General features: G+C 39.7%; 1 protein-coding gene and 1 long non-coding RNA gene across 5 annotated transcripts; one reads left to right on the top strand and one right to left on the bottom strand.

Moving 5' to 3' along the window:
- The first annotated feature begins 2,580 nt into the window (after positions 1-2,580).
- mtmr1a (myotubularin related protein 1a) lies at positions 2,581-16,065 on the top strand. 4 transcript variants are annotated; one of them, XM_074624008.1, is made up of 18 exons: positions 2,581-2,856; positions 4,641-4,743; positions 4,834-4,857; positions 8,021-8,089; positions 8,993-9,080; positions 9,201-9,295; positions 9,402-9,509; positions 9,593-9,691; positions 9,965-10,048; positions 10,341-10,490; positions 10,588-10,776; positions 10,866-11,051; positions 11,218-11,376; positions 11,485-11,532; positions 11,845-11,937; positions 12,060-12,173; positions 12,533-12,709; positions 13,769-16,065. In XM_074624008.1, exons 1-18 carry the CDS (start codon positions 2,759-2,761, stop codon positions 13,928-13,930), a joined length of 2,046 nt encoding a protein of 681 aa, XP_074480109.1. In that variant the 5' UTR covers positions 2,581-2,758; the 3' UTR covers positions 13,931-16,065. The 4 variants fall into 4 exon arrangements, with proteins under 4 accessions (XP_074480109.1, XP_074480111.1, XP_074480110.1 ...); XM_074624010.1 differs by lacking the exon at positions 8,021-8,089 and adding an exon at positions 6,556-6,579 and having other exon boundaries at positions 2,582-2,856; XM_074624009.1 differs by lacking the exon at positions 4,834-4,857 and having other exon boundaries at positions 2,582-2,856.
- On the bottom strand, positions 5,839-6,166 carry LOC141760907 (uncharacterized). The gene is made up of 3 exons (XR_012592481.1): positions 6,101-6,166; positions 5,952-6,069; positions 5,839-5,919 (listed from the first exon to the last, which is right to left on the bottom strand). It is a non-coding gene; the product is annotated as an uncharacterized LOC141760907 (long non-coding RNA).
- Positions 16,066-16,074: the final 9 nt, after the last annotated feature.

Raw genomic sequence — 16,074 nt, 5'->3', positions numbered from 1 at the left:
GAGATATACGGAGGACACACACACACAGACAAACTGAGATTCCTCACTTTATAGTGTAGGTAGCTCCACAGGTCTGACACGTCGTTCCAGATCGTTCGTTTTGAGAATAAACAAACCCTTAATCCTGTCAGATGTCGCCAAAGCTCTGTTTCTGCCATCACTACGGCAACTATAACAACTAGGGATGCACCGATACCACTTTTTTTCAGACCGAGTACAAGTACTTACATTTGGGTACTCGCCGATACTGAGTACCGATACGAGTACTTCTCTGTGCCAAAAGACCCTCGTTAACAGCCAGCTGGAGGGTGTGAGCGACACACGGCAGGCTGGGGAGTCCCGCATACGAGCCGGTGCGCCGCGACCGGCTCTAGGTCGGCTTGGAAAGGCTCGGGGCGAAGGTGGCTCGGGGCGAAGGTGTCTCGCGGCCGCAGCTTTACAGCGCTCCCCGCCTAATAACAACATTAGGGAGTGTAACTAACGGAGGGTTTTCAAGAGGCAATAGGACTTTGGCTCCCTGCAAGTATGTCAAATCTCAAACATGACTCTTTTCTAAGTCTGGATCAAAGAGAGAGAGTGCAACCTGAATCCGATGTTCACCGAGAGGTGAATTAACATTGACGAGTGTTTAACGTCCTCTATGAAAGGTCTGATCTCATTAAAGGAGGATTTGTAGGTAAAACAACAGCAGCAGATAAAGAAGTGACAGCAACATAAAACGGTGTGCGTTGGTTGTGTTTTTAGGGAAAAAAACAGATGAAAATCTATTTTTATTATTTTTTACTTTGTACAAGAACCATGTTGTAATTACCTCAATCAAAACCTATTTTACTGTCTAAAGTTCTATTGTTGTAAAAATACAATTATTTTATGTAGTGTAAAATCTTACAGTTTTATAAAAAAGGAAAGTAATGTTGGTTCAGAAATTGTTGGTATAAATTGTTGATTTCTGCTCCATTTGGTTAAATCTTTTTATTTTTGAGGGCATTTCTTTGGTTTGGACTCGCTAACCCAGGATGATTAAAGACAGAAGCTCCTGTTTCACTTGTTCACAAACCTTAAACATCTTCCTCTCAGTTCTCTGGTGGATCTTTTAGCTTTTCCGATTCGCTCTGAATCTGAGAAGCACTCTGTCAGTCGTCGTTCATTTCAAATGTACTCTATTTCATTAAACGTAGGGGTTGTAGTTTGAGGGGTTTTGTGTCATAATATAGCCTGCTTTTTAATAAATACACATGAAATGTGTTTTCAGGATCTTTTTGTCATCAACAAGGGAAGAAATCAGAATACATTTCAAATGTGTTTCTTTTAATCATGTTATGTCCTTTCCACGGTTTGTTGGATGGGTCCTGTTATGTAAATATTACTGATTAAATTAATTTAAGGATTTCTGACTCTGACTCCTTGCATGTGTCGTTTATTCATTTTAATTTGTCTTTTCAAGGAGGTCCTTGCTTGCTGCACCAACACAACCTTTTCTATCGTTGAATAAACTCCTGACTAAGTGATATTTTTGTATTATATTCAATGTATAACAATAACAGAACAGAACAACTGATAAACTGTACAATTAACTCAAATGGTGAACACAATAACTGCAGGAAATTTGTGTAAAATGAGCGATTTGGATGAATTTTGAGCAGATTATTTCCTGTGAATATTGCATCAGAGAGGAGTTTTCCTGTTATTTTATAGGGACTTTATATACAATTCTTTGGTAAATAGCTCAAACAGATATATATTTAATTTATTCTACTTTATTATACAAACGTCAACAACATAAAGTAAATAAATTGTATTTAGGATCAAATATTCAAACATACCCTTATCTAGTCTAGAAAACAGTAGACATATTCATTAGATTGTAACTTGTTATATATTTATACATATATATATAAACCATATACTTATTATTTTTTATCAGCAGCTATAAGCCCATAATTTCATTATATCTTCAACTGTGCAATACTGACTAAACAGTACAATTATTTCGTGCATTAATTCAAAATTCACAGAATCTGTATTTATTATTATTAAAATAATAAATCGTACACCGCTAACCTGATAAAAAAATCTTCAAAATTAACAGATTTTTTTTGTTTATTATTAAAATAATAAAATTAACAGAATTTGTATTTATTATTAAAATAATAAATCATAAAACATTTACTTGGTAAATAATCTTAAAAATTAACTAAATTAAATGTTATTCATTATTAAAGTAAATAAACACAACATATATTTATTATTTCTTACCCACTTTGCTATTATATTATATATTATTATATATATATTATTATTATTATATATTATATATATATATTATGATTATATATATGATTATATATATTATTATATTATATTTAGTATGTTATTGTTATTTTATGTTCATATTTTCTAAGCTAGTTGTTGTAGTCTGGTATATTTATAGTGTATTCAAATATATTCTTATATATTGGGTATACTATAGATATTATCTCTAGTGTTATGTTTATGGTGCTGTATCCATCCATCCATCCCTCCACCCATCACTACAGTGTTGCCTCCTCCTCCTCCTCCTCCTCCTCCATCTCTCTGTTGTGTTGTAAACAGGCGGAGCTTCAGAGGAAGAGATGCTAGTGAGGAGGAAACACAAATAAACCAAATGACAGGAAGCATTCACAAATAACTCCACAGTGAGCCTCCAGCCAAGACATTGGAGTTTAATACTAAAACCAGGGTTTAATATCATCTGCATCCTCTTCATCAGAGGAAACAGATGGATAAACAGGCCGGGGCGGCGGACGGAGCAGGGCCGAACAGGAAGCTCTGGGGCTCGGCGACCGGCGGACCAGCCACCGGCGAAAGCCTGGAGAGGTGAGGAGGCTCGCTTTTACAGTTTATTTTTAATTTTTTTCAATGTTTCATCCACCGTGAAACATTGCACAACATATATCCTGAATCAGGAGATAAACATCTTTAATTCGGCATAGATCTAATGTATAATATTTCACAGTTTCAACTACTAAAACAGTTCTAACGATAAATAAGGGCTTGAGAATATTAGCAGACTTTTGACCGGAGTTTGGTGTGACGCCACAGTGCAGCAGCTAGCTAAACAAGCGTAGACAAGAAGGAGACATTTCTTACTTTTCTACAATTTTTCATCCCCCATGAAATATTACATTAAATGTTTTCTGAATCAAGAGGATCTTGTCTTTAATTCGGCGTAGATAAAATGCATAACATTTCACTGTTTCAACTTCTTACCATAAGATCTTAACTTTCTTACTTAGACCAAATTACCATAAGAAAACAGAGACATTTACAGTTTTCTTGTTTTTTTCCCAATATTTCATCCCCAATGAAACATAACACAACATATATCCTGAATCAAGAGGACCTTGTCTTTAATTCGGCTTAGATTAAATATATAACATTTAACAATTTCAACTTATAAAACCGTTTTTCCGATAAAACAGGGCTACAAAGAATTAGCAGATTTTTGCCTGGAGTTTGGTGTGACGCCACAGTACAGCGGCTATGATGGACGAGCTAAACAAGCGTGAGGAGACTTTTACAGTTTTCTTGCTTTTTTCCAATTTTTCACCCCCCATAAAATATTACACATAATATATTCTGAATCAAGAGGACCTTGTCTTTAATTCGGCGTATATCTAATGTCTAACATTTCACAATTTTAATTTATAAAACAGTTTTTCCGGTAAGGGCCAAGCTAATGTACAGTAGCTAGCTAGCTAGCTAATGTTTACAGATGCAGTCATTTGATTCATTTTATTTATACACATTTATTTTTTATTTAATGGTAAAATAATAAATCGTACACCACTAACTTGGTAAAAAATCTTAAAAATTAACACAATTTGTATTTATTATTATTAACATAAGAAATCGTACACAATTAACTTGATAAAAAAAATCTTTAAAATTAACAGAATTTGTATTTATTTATTTATTATTTTTATTATTATTATTATTATTATTATTATTATTAAAATAATAAATCATACACCAGCATCTTGGTAAAAAAATCTTCAAAATTAACAGAATGTTTTATTTATTATTAAAATAATAATTTATACAACAATTACTTGGTAAAAAATCTTCAAAAGGAACAGAAATGTTATTTATTATTAAAGAAATAAACACACAACATATATTTATTATTTTTTACCCCTAACAGCAGCTATAACCTCATCATTTATTATATCTTCAACTGTGCAATATTGACTTGAACAGTACAATAATTTAGTGCAATAATCTGGTTTACTCCGGCATTAACACTGCTTTTATTTATACAGTACATTTAAACTCATATTCTTCTTCTATTTATTTACACTATTCTTGTATTTGTATTATTTACTGTCCAAAACAGGGTCTCAAGACGAGATAATAAAAATGCAAAAATTACATAATAATATTTATTATTATCACAGCTAAGCCACAGCCAAAGAAACTCAACACTTCCTGCCGATGTTTCACAACAAAAGCATACCAGAATAGGGAGGGATTACATATTAATGTGGAACATCTGTGCAGGAGGTGATTCATTGATGGCAGCTTAACAGCGATCGACAAAAAATTTTGTTATAATTTTAGTGAATATATATATCATCTTTTTTTCTCATCTCTTTGTGCAGTCCAACAGGTTCTCATGTCGAGTGGTGTAAACAGCTGATAGCAGCCACCATCTCCAGTCAGATCTCAGCACCGGTCCCGGCTGACGTCAACAGGGACAACATGGTAACTAACACGCACACACAAACACACACAAACACACACACACGCTCTGCTAACAGTATTTCTCACCAGTTTGTGTTTTGTAACTGATAGGCAAGGAGACGACCAGATTTCCTGGTAAGGCCTGCAGAAATGGTAGTATGTATGCACCTCAGTGTGTGTGGATGAACTGTATCACAGCTGTTGTCATTGTTTAGTTGAAGTTGAGCTGCTGTACAGTTTGTCTTCCGCTTCTGCTTGTCAGCAGCCCACTTTCACTACATGTTTCTGTCATTGTTTTCAACTTCGACCAGTAGATTGGGGTTTGAGAGACGCAGCATTGTTTGCTTTGGTACCCCTCTATCACGGTTAAAGGGTCAGTTCAACCCAAATCACAAGAATAGACATTTTCTAACTCAGTGGTAGCTCTTAATTGAGGTAGTTTTGTTTTATTTCTCCTGGTTTGGATTATAACTGTAACTATTAGTCGATCTATTGAACTATTTTGATAATCGATTAATCGTTAAAGTAATTTTTCATGCAAAAATGGCACAAAAACTTGTTTAAATATGGAGATTTCCTGCTTATCGCTTTCATATTAAAGGGGACATATCATGCTCATTTCAAGGTTGTATTTTGGGTTTCTACTAGAACATGTTTACATTCTTTAAAGTTAAAAAATAATTTATTTTTCTCATACTGTCTGAATATACAGTACCTGTATTCACTCTTTTAGTGCCTGTCTCTTAAAGACCCCTTCCTGAAAAAGCCCAGTCTGCTCTGATTGACTTGAGAGGAAAATATGGAGCACCTTTGCAAAGGTAGTTCTTGTTCAAAACTACAACTTCTTTAGACTTAGGCAAAAAAAATTACAACTTCTTTAGGTTTAAGCAACAATAAAACTACAACTTCTTTAGGTTTAGGCAACGAAACTACAACTTCTTTAGGTTTAGGCATGAAACTACAACTTCTTTAGGTTTAGGCAAAAAAATACGACTTCCTTAGGTTTAGGCAATAAAAATGCAACTTCTTTAGGTTTAGACAACAAAACTACAACTTCTTTAGGTTTAGGCATGAAACTACAACTTCTTTAGGTTTAGGCAACGAAACTACAACTTCTTTAAGTTTAGGCAACAAAACGGCAACTTCTTTAGGTTTAGGCAAAAAAAACTACAACTTCTTTAGGTTTAGGCAACAAAACTACAACGTCTTTTAGGTTTAGGCAACAAAACTACAACTTCTTTAAGTTTAGGCAACAAAACTATAACTTCTTTAGATTTAGGCATGAAACTACAACTTCTTTAGGTTTAGGCAAAAAACCTACAACTTCTTTAGGTTTAGGCAACAAAACTATAACGTCTTTAGGTTTAGGCAACAAAACTTACTGGGTTAGCTTATTTCACAGTTTGTGGGTTTGTAGACACTCCAGATATCCACATGTGTGAGCACAAGCACTGAAAAAGTTACTTTTTCATATGTCCCCTTTAAAGTGAATATGTTTGGGGTTTGGACTGACAAAGCGCTTGGACGTCGCTTGGTTTTAAATCGCTATATTTGCTCAGCTGTTCTGCTGCTCTCCTTTTGCAGCTTCCAGTTGTTGTATTTGCTTGGATATTTGAATCAACGTTCGCTTTGGGCTCTTGTGTGTTTTGCACCCATCTGTCATGGTCACATTGTGCTGTTTGACATTATCAGTTAGCCAACAATAAGAATAAGATGGATGTAAATGCCTCACAGAGTAAAAGTAACCTTCAGTTTGATGTCAGACAGTGGATGTAGTCGTTTCCATTTCATGTGAACTACATTTGTTTTGTGAATGTGTGTGTGTGTGTCCAGGTGTCCAAGAGGCTGACTCCCAGGGTAAGAGTTGTAGTCTTATCAGCTTGTCTTCTCATAAATACTATTTATACTCAGGTCTGTGTGCTCAGCGCTCAGTTTTAGCCAAAGTGTTACTCAGCTCAAACTTTTTGGGGCCAAGGAGAACCAGTGTCTTTGACGGATGATTTGGTGTAAAGTGAGCAGGATGTGATTGTGTTGCTGAGGCGTATATGTAAATGACTGTAGATGGGTTGTCAGTGATGTGCTTCCTGCACAAACCACTAGTACTTCCTCCATCAGACCCACTGTAGACTCTCAGTTCCAGCTCAGTCTGCTGCCTCTTTTCTTCATGCTTTTTCTTCCCTCTTTGCTCTCTGTCTCTCTTTCATTGAGTCTTTATTAGCGTGACCACATGAGGATGAGTTCAGAAGCGTTCATTCATCTGTGTGTCACTTTCTCTGCAGCGGGTGGATCGCTGCTGACCGTCGCACTGTCGTGGCTCTCGAGACGACAGTGTGACGGTCAGTCCACTGAAATGTCTCAACTAGGGCCGTCAATCGATTAAAATATCAAATCGCAAATTAATCACACATTTTTTATCTGTTCAGAATGTACCTTAAAGGGAGATTTTTCAAGTATTTAATACTCTTATCAACATGGGAGTGGACAGATATGCTTGCTTGGACTTCAGCCAGCCGACTCAAGTGGAATACATAAATAAGTGAATGCAGAATATGTACAGTGCTAACATTTGGTGTGTAGGCTCCTCTGACCCATGGATGTATGAAGAGAACTGGATACAACGTTCATTCCTATGAGAGCTGCTCAGTGCGAATGAAGCCAAAATGGCTCGACTTCCGAGTGGAAAAGTACCCGGATCTTCCAGCAATCTTCCAGCAATCTTCCAGCAATCTTCCGCATCCATTGGATCCCATGAAGCAGGCGCAGTAGCGTCCGCTCGGTCACATGGCTCGGTCACAGGGTCACAGCCGCCACGCTGTCGTCACGGCTTGCTAAATCCGCCTCTCATTCACATAAGCGGAGAAAGGAAAATAACTCTGATTCCTCTGAGTTACAGACGTCTCTTCTCCAATGTGGGAAAAAGTATTTTTGGGCCCAATGCATCACATGTTGTAGTACCTCCGTTTGGCCACTAGGAAAATTGGCATCAACGACCGGCGCTCCTCCTGGATGCTCGCTCCGACCTCGTCACTCCCTACAAGGACACACCCAGCTCAGTCCAGCAGAGAGCGTGACAATAATAACAGTATTATTCTACTTATAGAATAATGTGTATTTACTGAATAATGTCTCTCTCTTTCTCTCTCTCTCTCTCTCTCTCTCTCTCTCTCTCTCTCTCTCTCTCTCTCTCTCTCTCTCTCTCTCTCTCTCTCTCTCTCTCTCTCTCTCTCTCTCTCTCTCTCTCTCTCTCTCTCTCTTTTTCTCCATCTCTCACTTTCTCCATGCTGGCTCTCCCCGGCAGCAAGATTCACAAGATGAAGGGCTTTGTTACCATGGAGAAAGTGATTCTGAGCATCCTTCCAATGCTTCGGCAAGTCTCTCTCTCTCTCTCTCTCTGTCTGTCTGTCTCTCTCTCTGTCTGTCTGTCTGTCTGTCTGTCCTTCCTCCTATTCACCTCCTCCTCCTCACTCTGTCTTTGTCTGCATGCCTCATCCAGCCGCTGTCTCAGCTGAGGAATAACAACACGTGTAGTATTACTACAAGCTTGGAGTTTGAAAGACATGCGTTAACCAGACATGATTAGGGTCTAATGAAAGATGCTGTTGCTTTGCATTGTGGGAAATGTAGTATCCAGTGTTTTGAAGCTGGACCCATACTAGGGACTAAAAGTCCCTCAACGTCATGATGTTAAACACTAAATCACTTTGTTGAATTCTCAACTCTGATTGGTCAATCATGGCCTTCTGCGGTCTGTTATGTCTTTATAGCAGACCGTTGCTATGTATAGCAGACCGTTGCTATGTATAGCAGACCGTTGCTATGTATAGCAGACCGTTGCTATGGCCGCAGTTCTGATCTCGGACTCTGGCGGACCGTTTTTGTGTCAAATTATTGATTTCTTCAGTAAGTAGTAGTATTATAAGCGGGATAATGTACAGCTAGCGGCTCATTGTTGTGAAATAATGAATAATGAATGTCATCCTGTTACATCTCCAGTGTGAATGTCCAATTTGTTGTCTCATCAGACCTGAAAGGGCATCTCTTTGTCTTTGACTGGTGCATGCTTCCCTCTAGCATTAACAGTGTTTGTCTGAAGGGGAAAACCTTCAAGAAAAACCACCGGACACTTCGGGGAAAAGCCTGTTTTGACACTCATTTATTGATCGCTGTCTACTTCTCATCAGCAACACGTTCAGTAGTACTCTGTTAGGTGTTGGTGATTCAGGTCTAACTGTTGTTGTTGATCCCGCTGACTGACCCGTGTTCTTTGCAGAACCTTCCAGCTTTGCGATACGGGGCGCAGGCCACAATGTACCAGAACCAGGTTCCTCTGCTGCCGGGAGAGACCGTCCAGACTACAGGTAAGTTCACCTGTCACCTATCTCATCCATCCATGTTACTGAAGCCCTGAGAGGAGGAGAATGTACATATGTCTTACCTGCCCATGAATCAATACCTTTTTGTTTCTCTGCTGACGGCAGTCAAGGATGTGATGTACATCTGTCCATTCAGCGGTCTGGTTAATGGAACCCTGACCATCACAGACTACAAGCTCTACTACACCAGTTTGGAACGGGTACTTATCATCTCATTTATTATTTAACACCTTTAATTGACATTCACAGGAACTGTTGTTTTCTCTGCAGTACTGTGTATAATATATGTCTCTGTGCAACATCCAGGAGTCTCCGTTCGTCCTCGATGTGAACCTGGGAGTCATCAGCAGACTGGAGACCATCAGCGTTCCCAACCAGGGAGAGAACACAAAAGGACTGGAGCTGGTCTGCAAGGTACCAGAGAGTCCACTGAATCATTACAGTAATGATAACTGTGATGAGTCTGCAGTGATGTTGTGATGTCCTCTCTGCATCAGGACATGAGGAGTCCCAGGTTTGCCTATAAGGCCGAGGAAAACCATCCGGACGTGGTGGAGCTGCTGACCAAACACGCCTTCCCCCTCTCTCACAGCCTGGTCAGTTTGATGGGATTACATAGTAAACAATTGATCAGTTATTTGAAATGAATAATAAATGACTTGATAATAATAATAATAAAAAAGGAGAAGCTATTTACACCGTCTCCAGGACGTTTTCCAATTTTTTAAATCCTACTTGAAATGCTATCAGTAGTGCAAATACGATGCATTTAGAGGAGTCCTCCTTCCACTTGCTTTCACATCCATAAAGTGAAGTCCTGCTTGTAGATTGTGACAGTGACTGAATGCTAACATGACGCTCTCTGGCAGCCGCTGTTTGCTTTCCTGTACAAGGAGCAGTTTCCTGTGGACGGCTGGAAGGTGTACGACCCGACAGCAGAGTACAGACGGCAGGTAACATCCATCTCTCACAACCCTCCTCGTACTAGAATGATAAAGCCATGTATGTTTTTTTATGAGAGAAACAGTTTTTTACTGTATAACTTTTTATATATTCTTCATTAATTCCATCAGTAAATCAGTCATGTCGCCTCTTTGCTGCTCTCACTGAATGAAAAACTTGTTGTTGTTGTAGCGATGAAGGTAGATCTATATGGAATACAGATTAATATAATGATCCCACAACAAGCTTCTCGTTCCACAGGAAACATTGTATAGTAATCGTGTTTGGATGTGTTTGGTTCAGGGCCTCCCTAACGAGAGCTGGACCATCAGTAAGATGAACAGCAGCTACGAGCTGTGTGACACGTATCCCTCCATCCTGGTCATCCCCACCAACATCGCAGAGGAGGACATCAAACGAGTGGCCGTGTTCAGAGCTAAGCACCGCATACCGGTACGTCTGAGGAGCACGTACTGACGAGAGACACACTGAGGGTCTGATACTGAGACAGTTTCTGAACCGGCCCCGCTCTCTTCTGCTCATCCTGCAGGTCCTGTCCTGGATTCACCCCGAGTCTCAGGCCACCATCGTCCGCTGCAGCCAGCCGTTAGTCGGACCCTCAGACCGTCGTTGTAAAGAGGACGAACGCTTCCTCCAAATCATCATGGACGCCAACGCCCAGTCCCACAAGCTCACCATCTTCGATGCCCGGCAGAGCAGCGTAGCCGTCACCAACAAGGTACACATCTGTTTCTCTTTGTTTGTCTCCTTCTCTACCTTCATGTTGACTCATTTTGTTCTCTCCTCTGCTCTCTCCTCCTCCTCCAGGCGAAGGATGGAGGCTTTGAAAGTGAGACCTTCTATCCAAACGTGGAGCTGAACTTCCTGGAGATCCCCAACATCCACGTGATGAGGGAGTCTCTGAGGAAGATGAAGGACGTGGTTTATCCCACCATAGACGAAGCCCACTGGCACTCCGCTATCGACCAGACACACTGGCTGGAGTACATCCGGGTATGTACGGCCGAGCTGTTTTAACATTTAATAGCTAGACAGGATATTCATCAGAGATATCTGCAACGTCATTTTGACTCAAATTGTATCCGTACTTATTGCACGGCTGTGTTGAATACTCGATTCTGATTGGCGTTCTACCATATTGTGTATGTGTCGTGTGCAGCTGTTACTAGCAGGAGCAGCAAAGATAGCCGATAAGCTGGAGTCTGGGAAGACGTCGGTGGTGGTTCACTGCAGCGACGGCTGGGACCGGACCGCTCAGCTCACCTCTCTGGCCATGCTGATGCTGGACAGCCACTATCGCACTCTCAGAGGCTTCCAGGTGAAAAAACACACTGCATCGCAGTACCAACTATGTACTGTAGTCTTCACCTGTGCTGCATATTAATATACTGTGTGTATGTGTGTGTGTGTGTGTGTGTGTTTGCAGGTTCTGGTGGAGAAGGAGTGGATCAGCTTTGGACACAAGTTTGCTGCTGTAAGGAACCGTTATTGTGATGATTATCACCAAATCTACTAAAACTAATTTATTTTAACTACTTCTACATCGGCCAGACTCGACATGTCTTTACCCAACTCCATTTGTGACGCATATTGTTTTTTAAATAACACTCAAAACAGACAACATTGTAAGGGGCAATGTACAGCGAGCCGGTCATTTACTGTATTTATTTATAACGCTCGGAACACCACATATTGTACGTCATATTACAGGCACTCTTATGAGCTCGTCTTTATGATGAATATTGATTACACACATATAAAACCTGATTCCATGTCTGTGTTGCAGCGCGTGGGTCACGGCGACGAGAACCACGCCAACTCGGAGCGCTCGCCTCTCTTCGTCCAGTTCATCGACTGCGTTTGGCAGATGACTCGACAGGTCAGTCTCCATCCTTCCAAAACACCTCCACTACTATTAACCCTAATAGACGTGTGTGTGTACTGTATATGTGTGATTACTCATTTCTTTACTCGTCATCACTTGCGTTCCTCTGACTGCAGTTCCCAGCAGCCTTTGAGTTCAACGAGCTGTTCCTGATCACAGTGCTGGACCACCTCTACAGCTGTCTGTTCGGTACTTTCCTCTATAGCGGTGAACAGGAGAGGGCAACCAGGGTACGTGACGTTATTCTCCACTTCCTGACTGACTTTACTGTCTTTCAGAGGCTCTAGTAGGTTCAGAGTGAAGACACAGATCATCATATGAAACTACAAAACCTAATGAATCCATTGGTACCAACCAGCTCTATACTTAAAACACTACTGCATACTAAAAAAACACACATTAATCTCCAGGTTCTCAGCTTTCAGATGATGTACACCACTTCTATGTGACATCTACTGTTGACCTGCTATCTCCCCCTAAAGACCCCCTGTACCCCCCTAAAAAAAATACAAAAATGTCTCTATTGTGGGTCTCAGATTAACCGGGGTATTGCGTCTGTAATGATGTCACATTCTTCTGTCCTGTGTAGGAGGTGCAGACCCAGACGGTGTCCCTGTGGTCCTACATTAACAGCCAGCCCGAGGACTTCACCAACCCCTTCTATGTGGACTACGAGCACCACGTTCTGTATCCGCTGGTTTCCTCCAGACATCTGGAGCTGTGGACCGCCTACTACGCCCGCTGGAACCCACGCATGAGACCGCAGGTACACCACCTCTGCTGATTATGACTTTTTCTTTGCGACTTTACCCTTCTATCGTGCCTTTTTTTTTTTTACATAATACTACAACATTTCTGTCATTGTATCGTGCTTCCTCATCATAAAATGCTGACTTTCTTATCACATTTACTCATAGAATTATGATTTTACTTTCATTCCATGCTCTTTTTGTTATAAAATTAAAAACGTCAGAAAAATATAAAGAAAACATAAAATAAATGTCAGGAAAATGTAAAAAAAGAAAAAAAGTCTGAAAATTGTCCAAAAAACTTTTTGAAAAAAAGTCTGAAAAATGTCCCCAAAAACATCAGAAAAATTACCAAAAAAAAGTCTGAAAAATTTAAGAAAAAAAAAGTCAGAAAAATGTAAAAAAAAAAAAAAAAGTTAGATAAAATAAATGTCGGAAAAATGTAAAAAAAAAAAAAAAAAAAGACTGAAATTTAAGAAAAAAAAGAAAAAGATGGATAAAATAAATGTCAGGAAAATGTAAAAAAAAAGAAAAAGTTAGATAAAATAAATGTCGGGAAAATGTAAAAGAAAAATAAAAGAAAAATTTAAGAAAAAAAAAAAAGTCTGAAAATTGTCCAAAAAATGTCCGAAAAAAGCCCAAAAACATCAGAAAAATGAAAAAAAAAAAAAGTCTGAAAAATGTAAGAAAAAAAAAAAGATGGATAAAATAAATGTCAGGAAAATGTAAAAAAAAAAAAAAAAAAAGTGAAAAATTTAAGAAAAAAAAAAGTCTGAAAACTGTCCAAAAAACGTCAGAAAAATTTCCCAAAAAATTCTGAAAAATGTCCGAAAAGAAAGTCAGAAGAAAAGTCTGACCCTGGTATCATAGTAAACTATAAAACCTGATGAATCCACCGGTACCAACCATGTCATACTAGCTTGTCAGGAAGGAGGTTAAATAACACTACAAACCTGCGCTACAAAGTCTTGGTTATGTGGGGCCAATTAAACCCTGGGTGTTGGTTTGTTATTGTAACCCTCCTCCAAGCGGTTCCTCATGTTCAGTATCTGACACTGTGACTGTGTGTGTTTCAGGTGCCGGTTCACCAGACGCTGAAGGAGCTTCTGTTCCTGAGAGCAGAGCTCCAGAGGAGGGTGGAGGAGCTGCAGAGAGACGCCACCTCCAACTCCCTGTCCTCCTCCTCTGAACACTCCCCCTCACACACCACAGGAACGCCCCTGCACGGCGCTGTCTGACACACACACACACACACACACACACACACACACACACACACACACACACACACACAGAGCTTCATGCATGTTTCAGCCCAGTTACTACAAATACTGATGTTTACAATGTGAAGGAGGCTTTACAAAGAGATTCTTAATTTTATATATTAACGTTCCTAAATACATTTTTGACAATGTGAAATGATCTCCTGGAGATGTTTGTGAAGTTATAAAAAAAAAGTATTTAAATAAAGTATTAAAACGTTACAGAGCCCCAAGGATATGGGGGAGAAAAATACCAGATGGGTGAAAAGAATGATCAAAATGTTTGCGTTCTCCCAAGAAACTTTTGCATTCCCACGCAAAAATGTTGTGGTGTCTCGAGAAACGTATGCGTTCCTTTGCAAAAATTTGGTGTTCTCCCAAGAAACATTTGTGTTACCTCGCAAAACTTTTGCGTTACCTCGCAAAACTTTTGTTCTCCCAAGAAACTTTTGCACTCCCTCGCCAAACTTTTGTTCTCCCAAGGAACATTTGCCTTCCCACGCATGCGTTTGGCAACAACAGAACGTTTACTGATCCGGCGGGGAGTTCATCCCCCCTGGCGCTGGGTCTTGACAGCCGCTAACTGAAGGTCTGTCTCCGGAGCTACAGACCGCTCTCCTCCCAGCAAAGTTGTCTCCTCGCGGCGGGGAATGAGGCGGAGGAACCGCGGGGTGCACTATCCAGCTAATTCTTGTCTCAATTGCGGTCCGATAAACAGTAAATTCATCAAATTCAGTACCTTATATCGCTATTTTCCAAGCTACTGTAGCTGCGAACTCAAAGGTTTCTTGGGAGAACGCTAACGTATTTATTTTTTTCTTCCCCATGTCCCCTTTAGGGGCTCCGTTAAAAACTATCCTGACACAACACATGAGCTTATTATTTATATTATTTAAAAGAAATTCTCCCAATTCAGAAATACCAGCTTCCCCTGAACTGTGAGAAGTTTACCGGTTTATCAGTTCATGGGTGTTTTTGTTTTTGTATGAAGGAATAGCTACTATTTTTGTCTCAGGGCTCAGTTATTGGCTGCCAGTAACGTGTTAGAAATGATGCATGCTCCCTTACACACTTCCTCTTCCTTTACTTCGTCAGTGAGATTAGAATCATTGTTATTGTGGGACAGCTGTGGGATTGTTTTCCACCTGCAAACACTGCCACTTAAATGAGATGTTAGATGAGCCCAGCTCCCTGCACTCTTCCTTACCTGGACACTGCCTTACTGTGCATGTTTTCCTTTGTTTGTATAAAATAAGTGTCTTTTTTGTATTATATTTTCTTTCTTTACGATGCCTTTCCACACGCCAACCACGTCACTGCTCCCTCCACTCCATTTTTGTGTTCTCCCGAGAACTTATGCGTTCCATCGCGAAATTTTGTGATCTCCCGAGAAACTTTGTTCCCCTTAAAACTTTTGCTTTTCCTCGCAAAACTTTTATGTTCTCCCGAGAAACTTCTGTGTTCCCGCGCCAAACTTTTGTGTTCTCCGAAGAAACTTTTGTGTTCTCCCGAGAAACATATTTGTTCCTTTGCAAAAATTTGGTGTTCTACAAAGAAACTTTTGCGATCCCTCGAACTTTTGTGTTCTCCCGAGAAACGTATTTCTTCCCACACAAAAATGTTGTGTTCTCCGCAGAAACTTTTGTTTTCCCTCGCAAAACTTTTGTCTTCTCCCGAGAAAAGCATGCGTTCCTTTGCAAAAATGTGGTGTTCTCCCAAGAAACTTTTACATTCCCTCGCACAAATTTTGTGTTCTCCCGAGAAACTAGCTCCCGAGTGGGTTTGCGTTCCCTTGCAAACCCCCCCACCCCTTAACCACTTTGTCCTTTACTGTAAATCACACATTTCTTATCACTGTTTCTCACAAATGAACCAAACTGAAGGTCTGTCTTATCAGTGTATTCTGTACAGTGTATCAACATCCCTTTTATTCTAATGCACTGTAACCTATTAACACACTGTCTACCTGTGACATGCGATCGTGCAAATCTTTTTTTATTTAAGTAAAGTGTCTAATTATGAGAAGTTTAACCTCCTAACGAGCCATAATCACTTCTGACATTCCATTTTACAACATAAAAAAAAAAGAAGAATTCAAAAAATCCAGTCTCTTTCTTGTC

The sequence above is a fragment of the Sebastes fasciatus genome, chromosome 22, assembly GCF_043250625.1.
Source record: "Sebastes fasciatus isolate fSebFas1 chromosome 22, fSebFas1.pri, whole genome shotgun sequence".
Taxonomy (NCBI): domain Eukaryota; kingdom Metazoa; phylum Chordata; class Actinopteri; order Perciformes; family Sebastidae; genus Sebastes; species Sebastes fasciatus.
The sequence above is the reverse complement of the archived record's forward strand: the minus strand, read 5'-3'. Positions and strand labels throughout refer to the sequence as shown.

Excerpts from the sequence above, each read along its gene's own strand:
- mtmr1a (XM_074624008.1), top strand. The coding sequence starts at position 2,759 with ATGGATAAACAGGCCGGGGCGGCGGACGGAGCAGGGCCGAACAGGAAG. Across the intron at positions 4,858-8,020 it reads GGAGACGACCAGATTTCCTG|CAAGATTCACAAGATGAAGG; the intron begins GTAAGGCCTGCA and ends TCTCCCCGGCAG. Across the intron at positions 9,081-9,200 it reads AGAGACCGTCCAGACTACAG|TCAAGGATGTGATGTACATC; the intron begins GTAAGTTCACCT and ends TGCTGACGGCAG.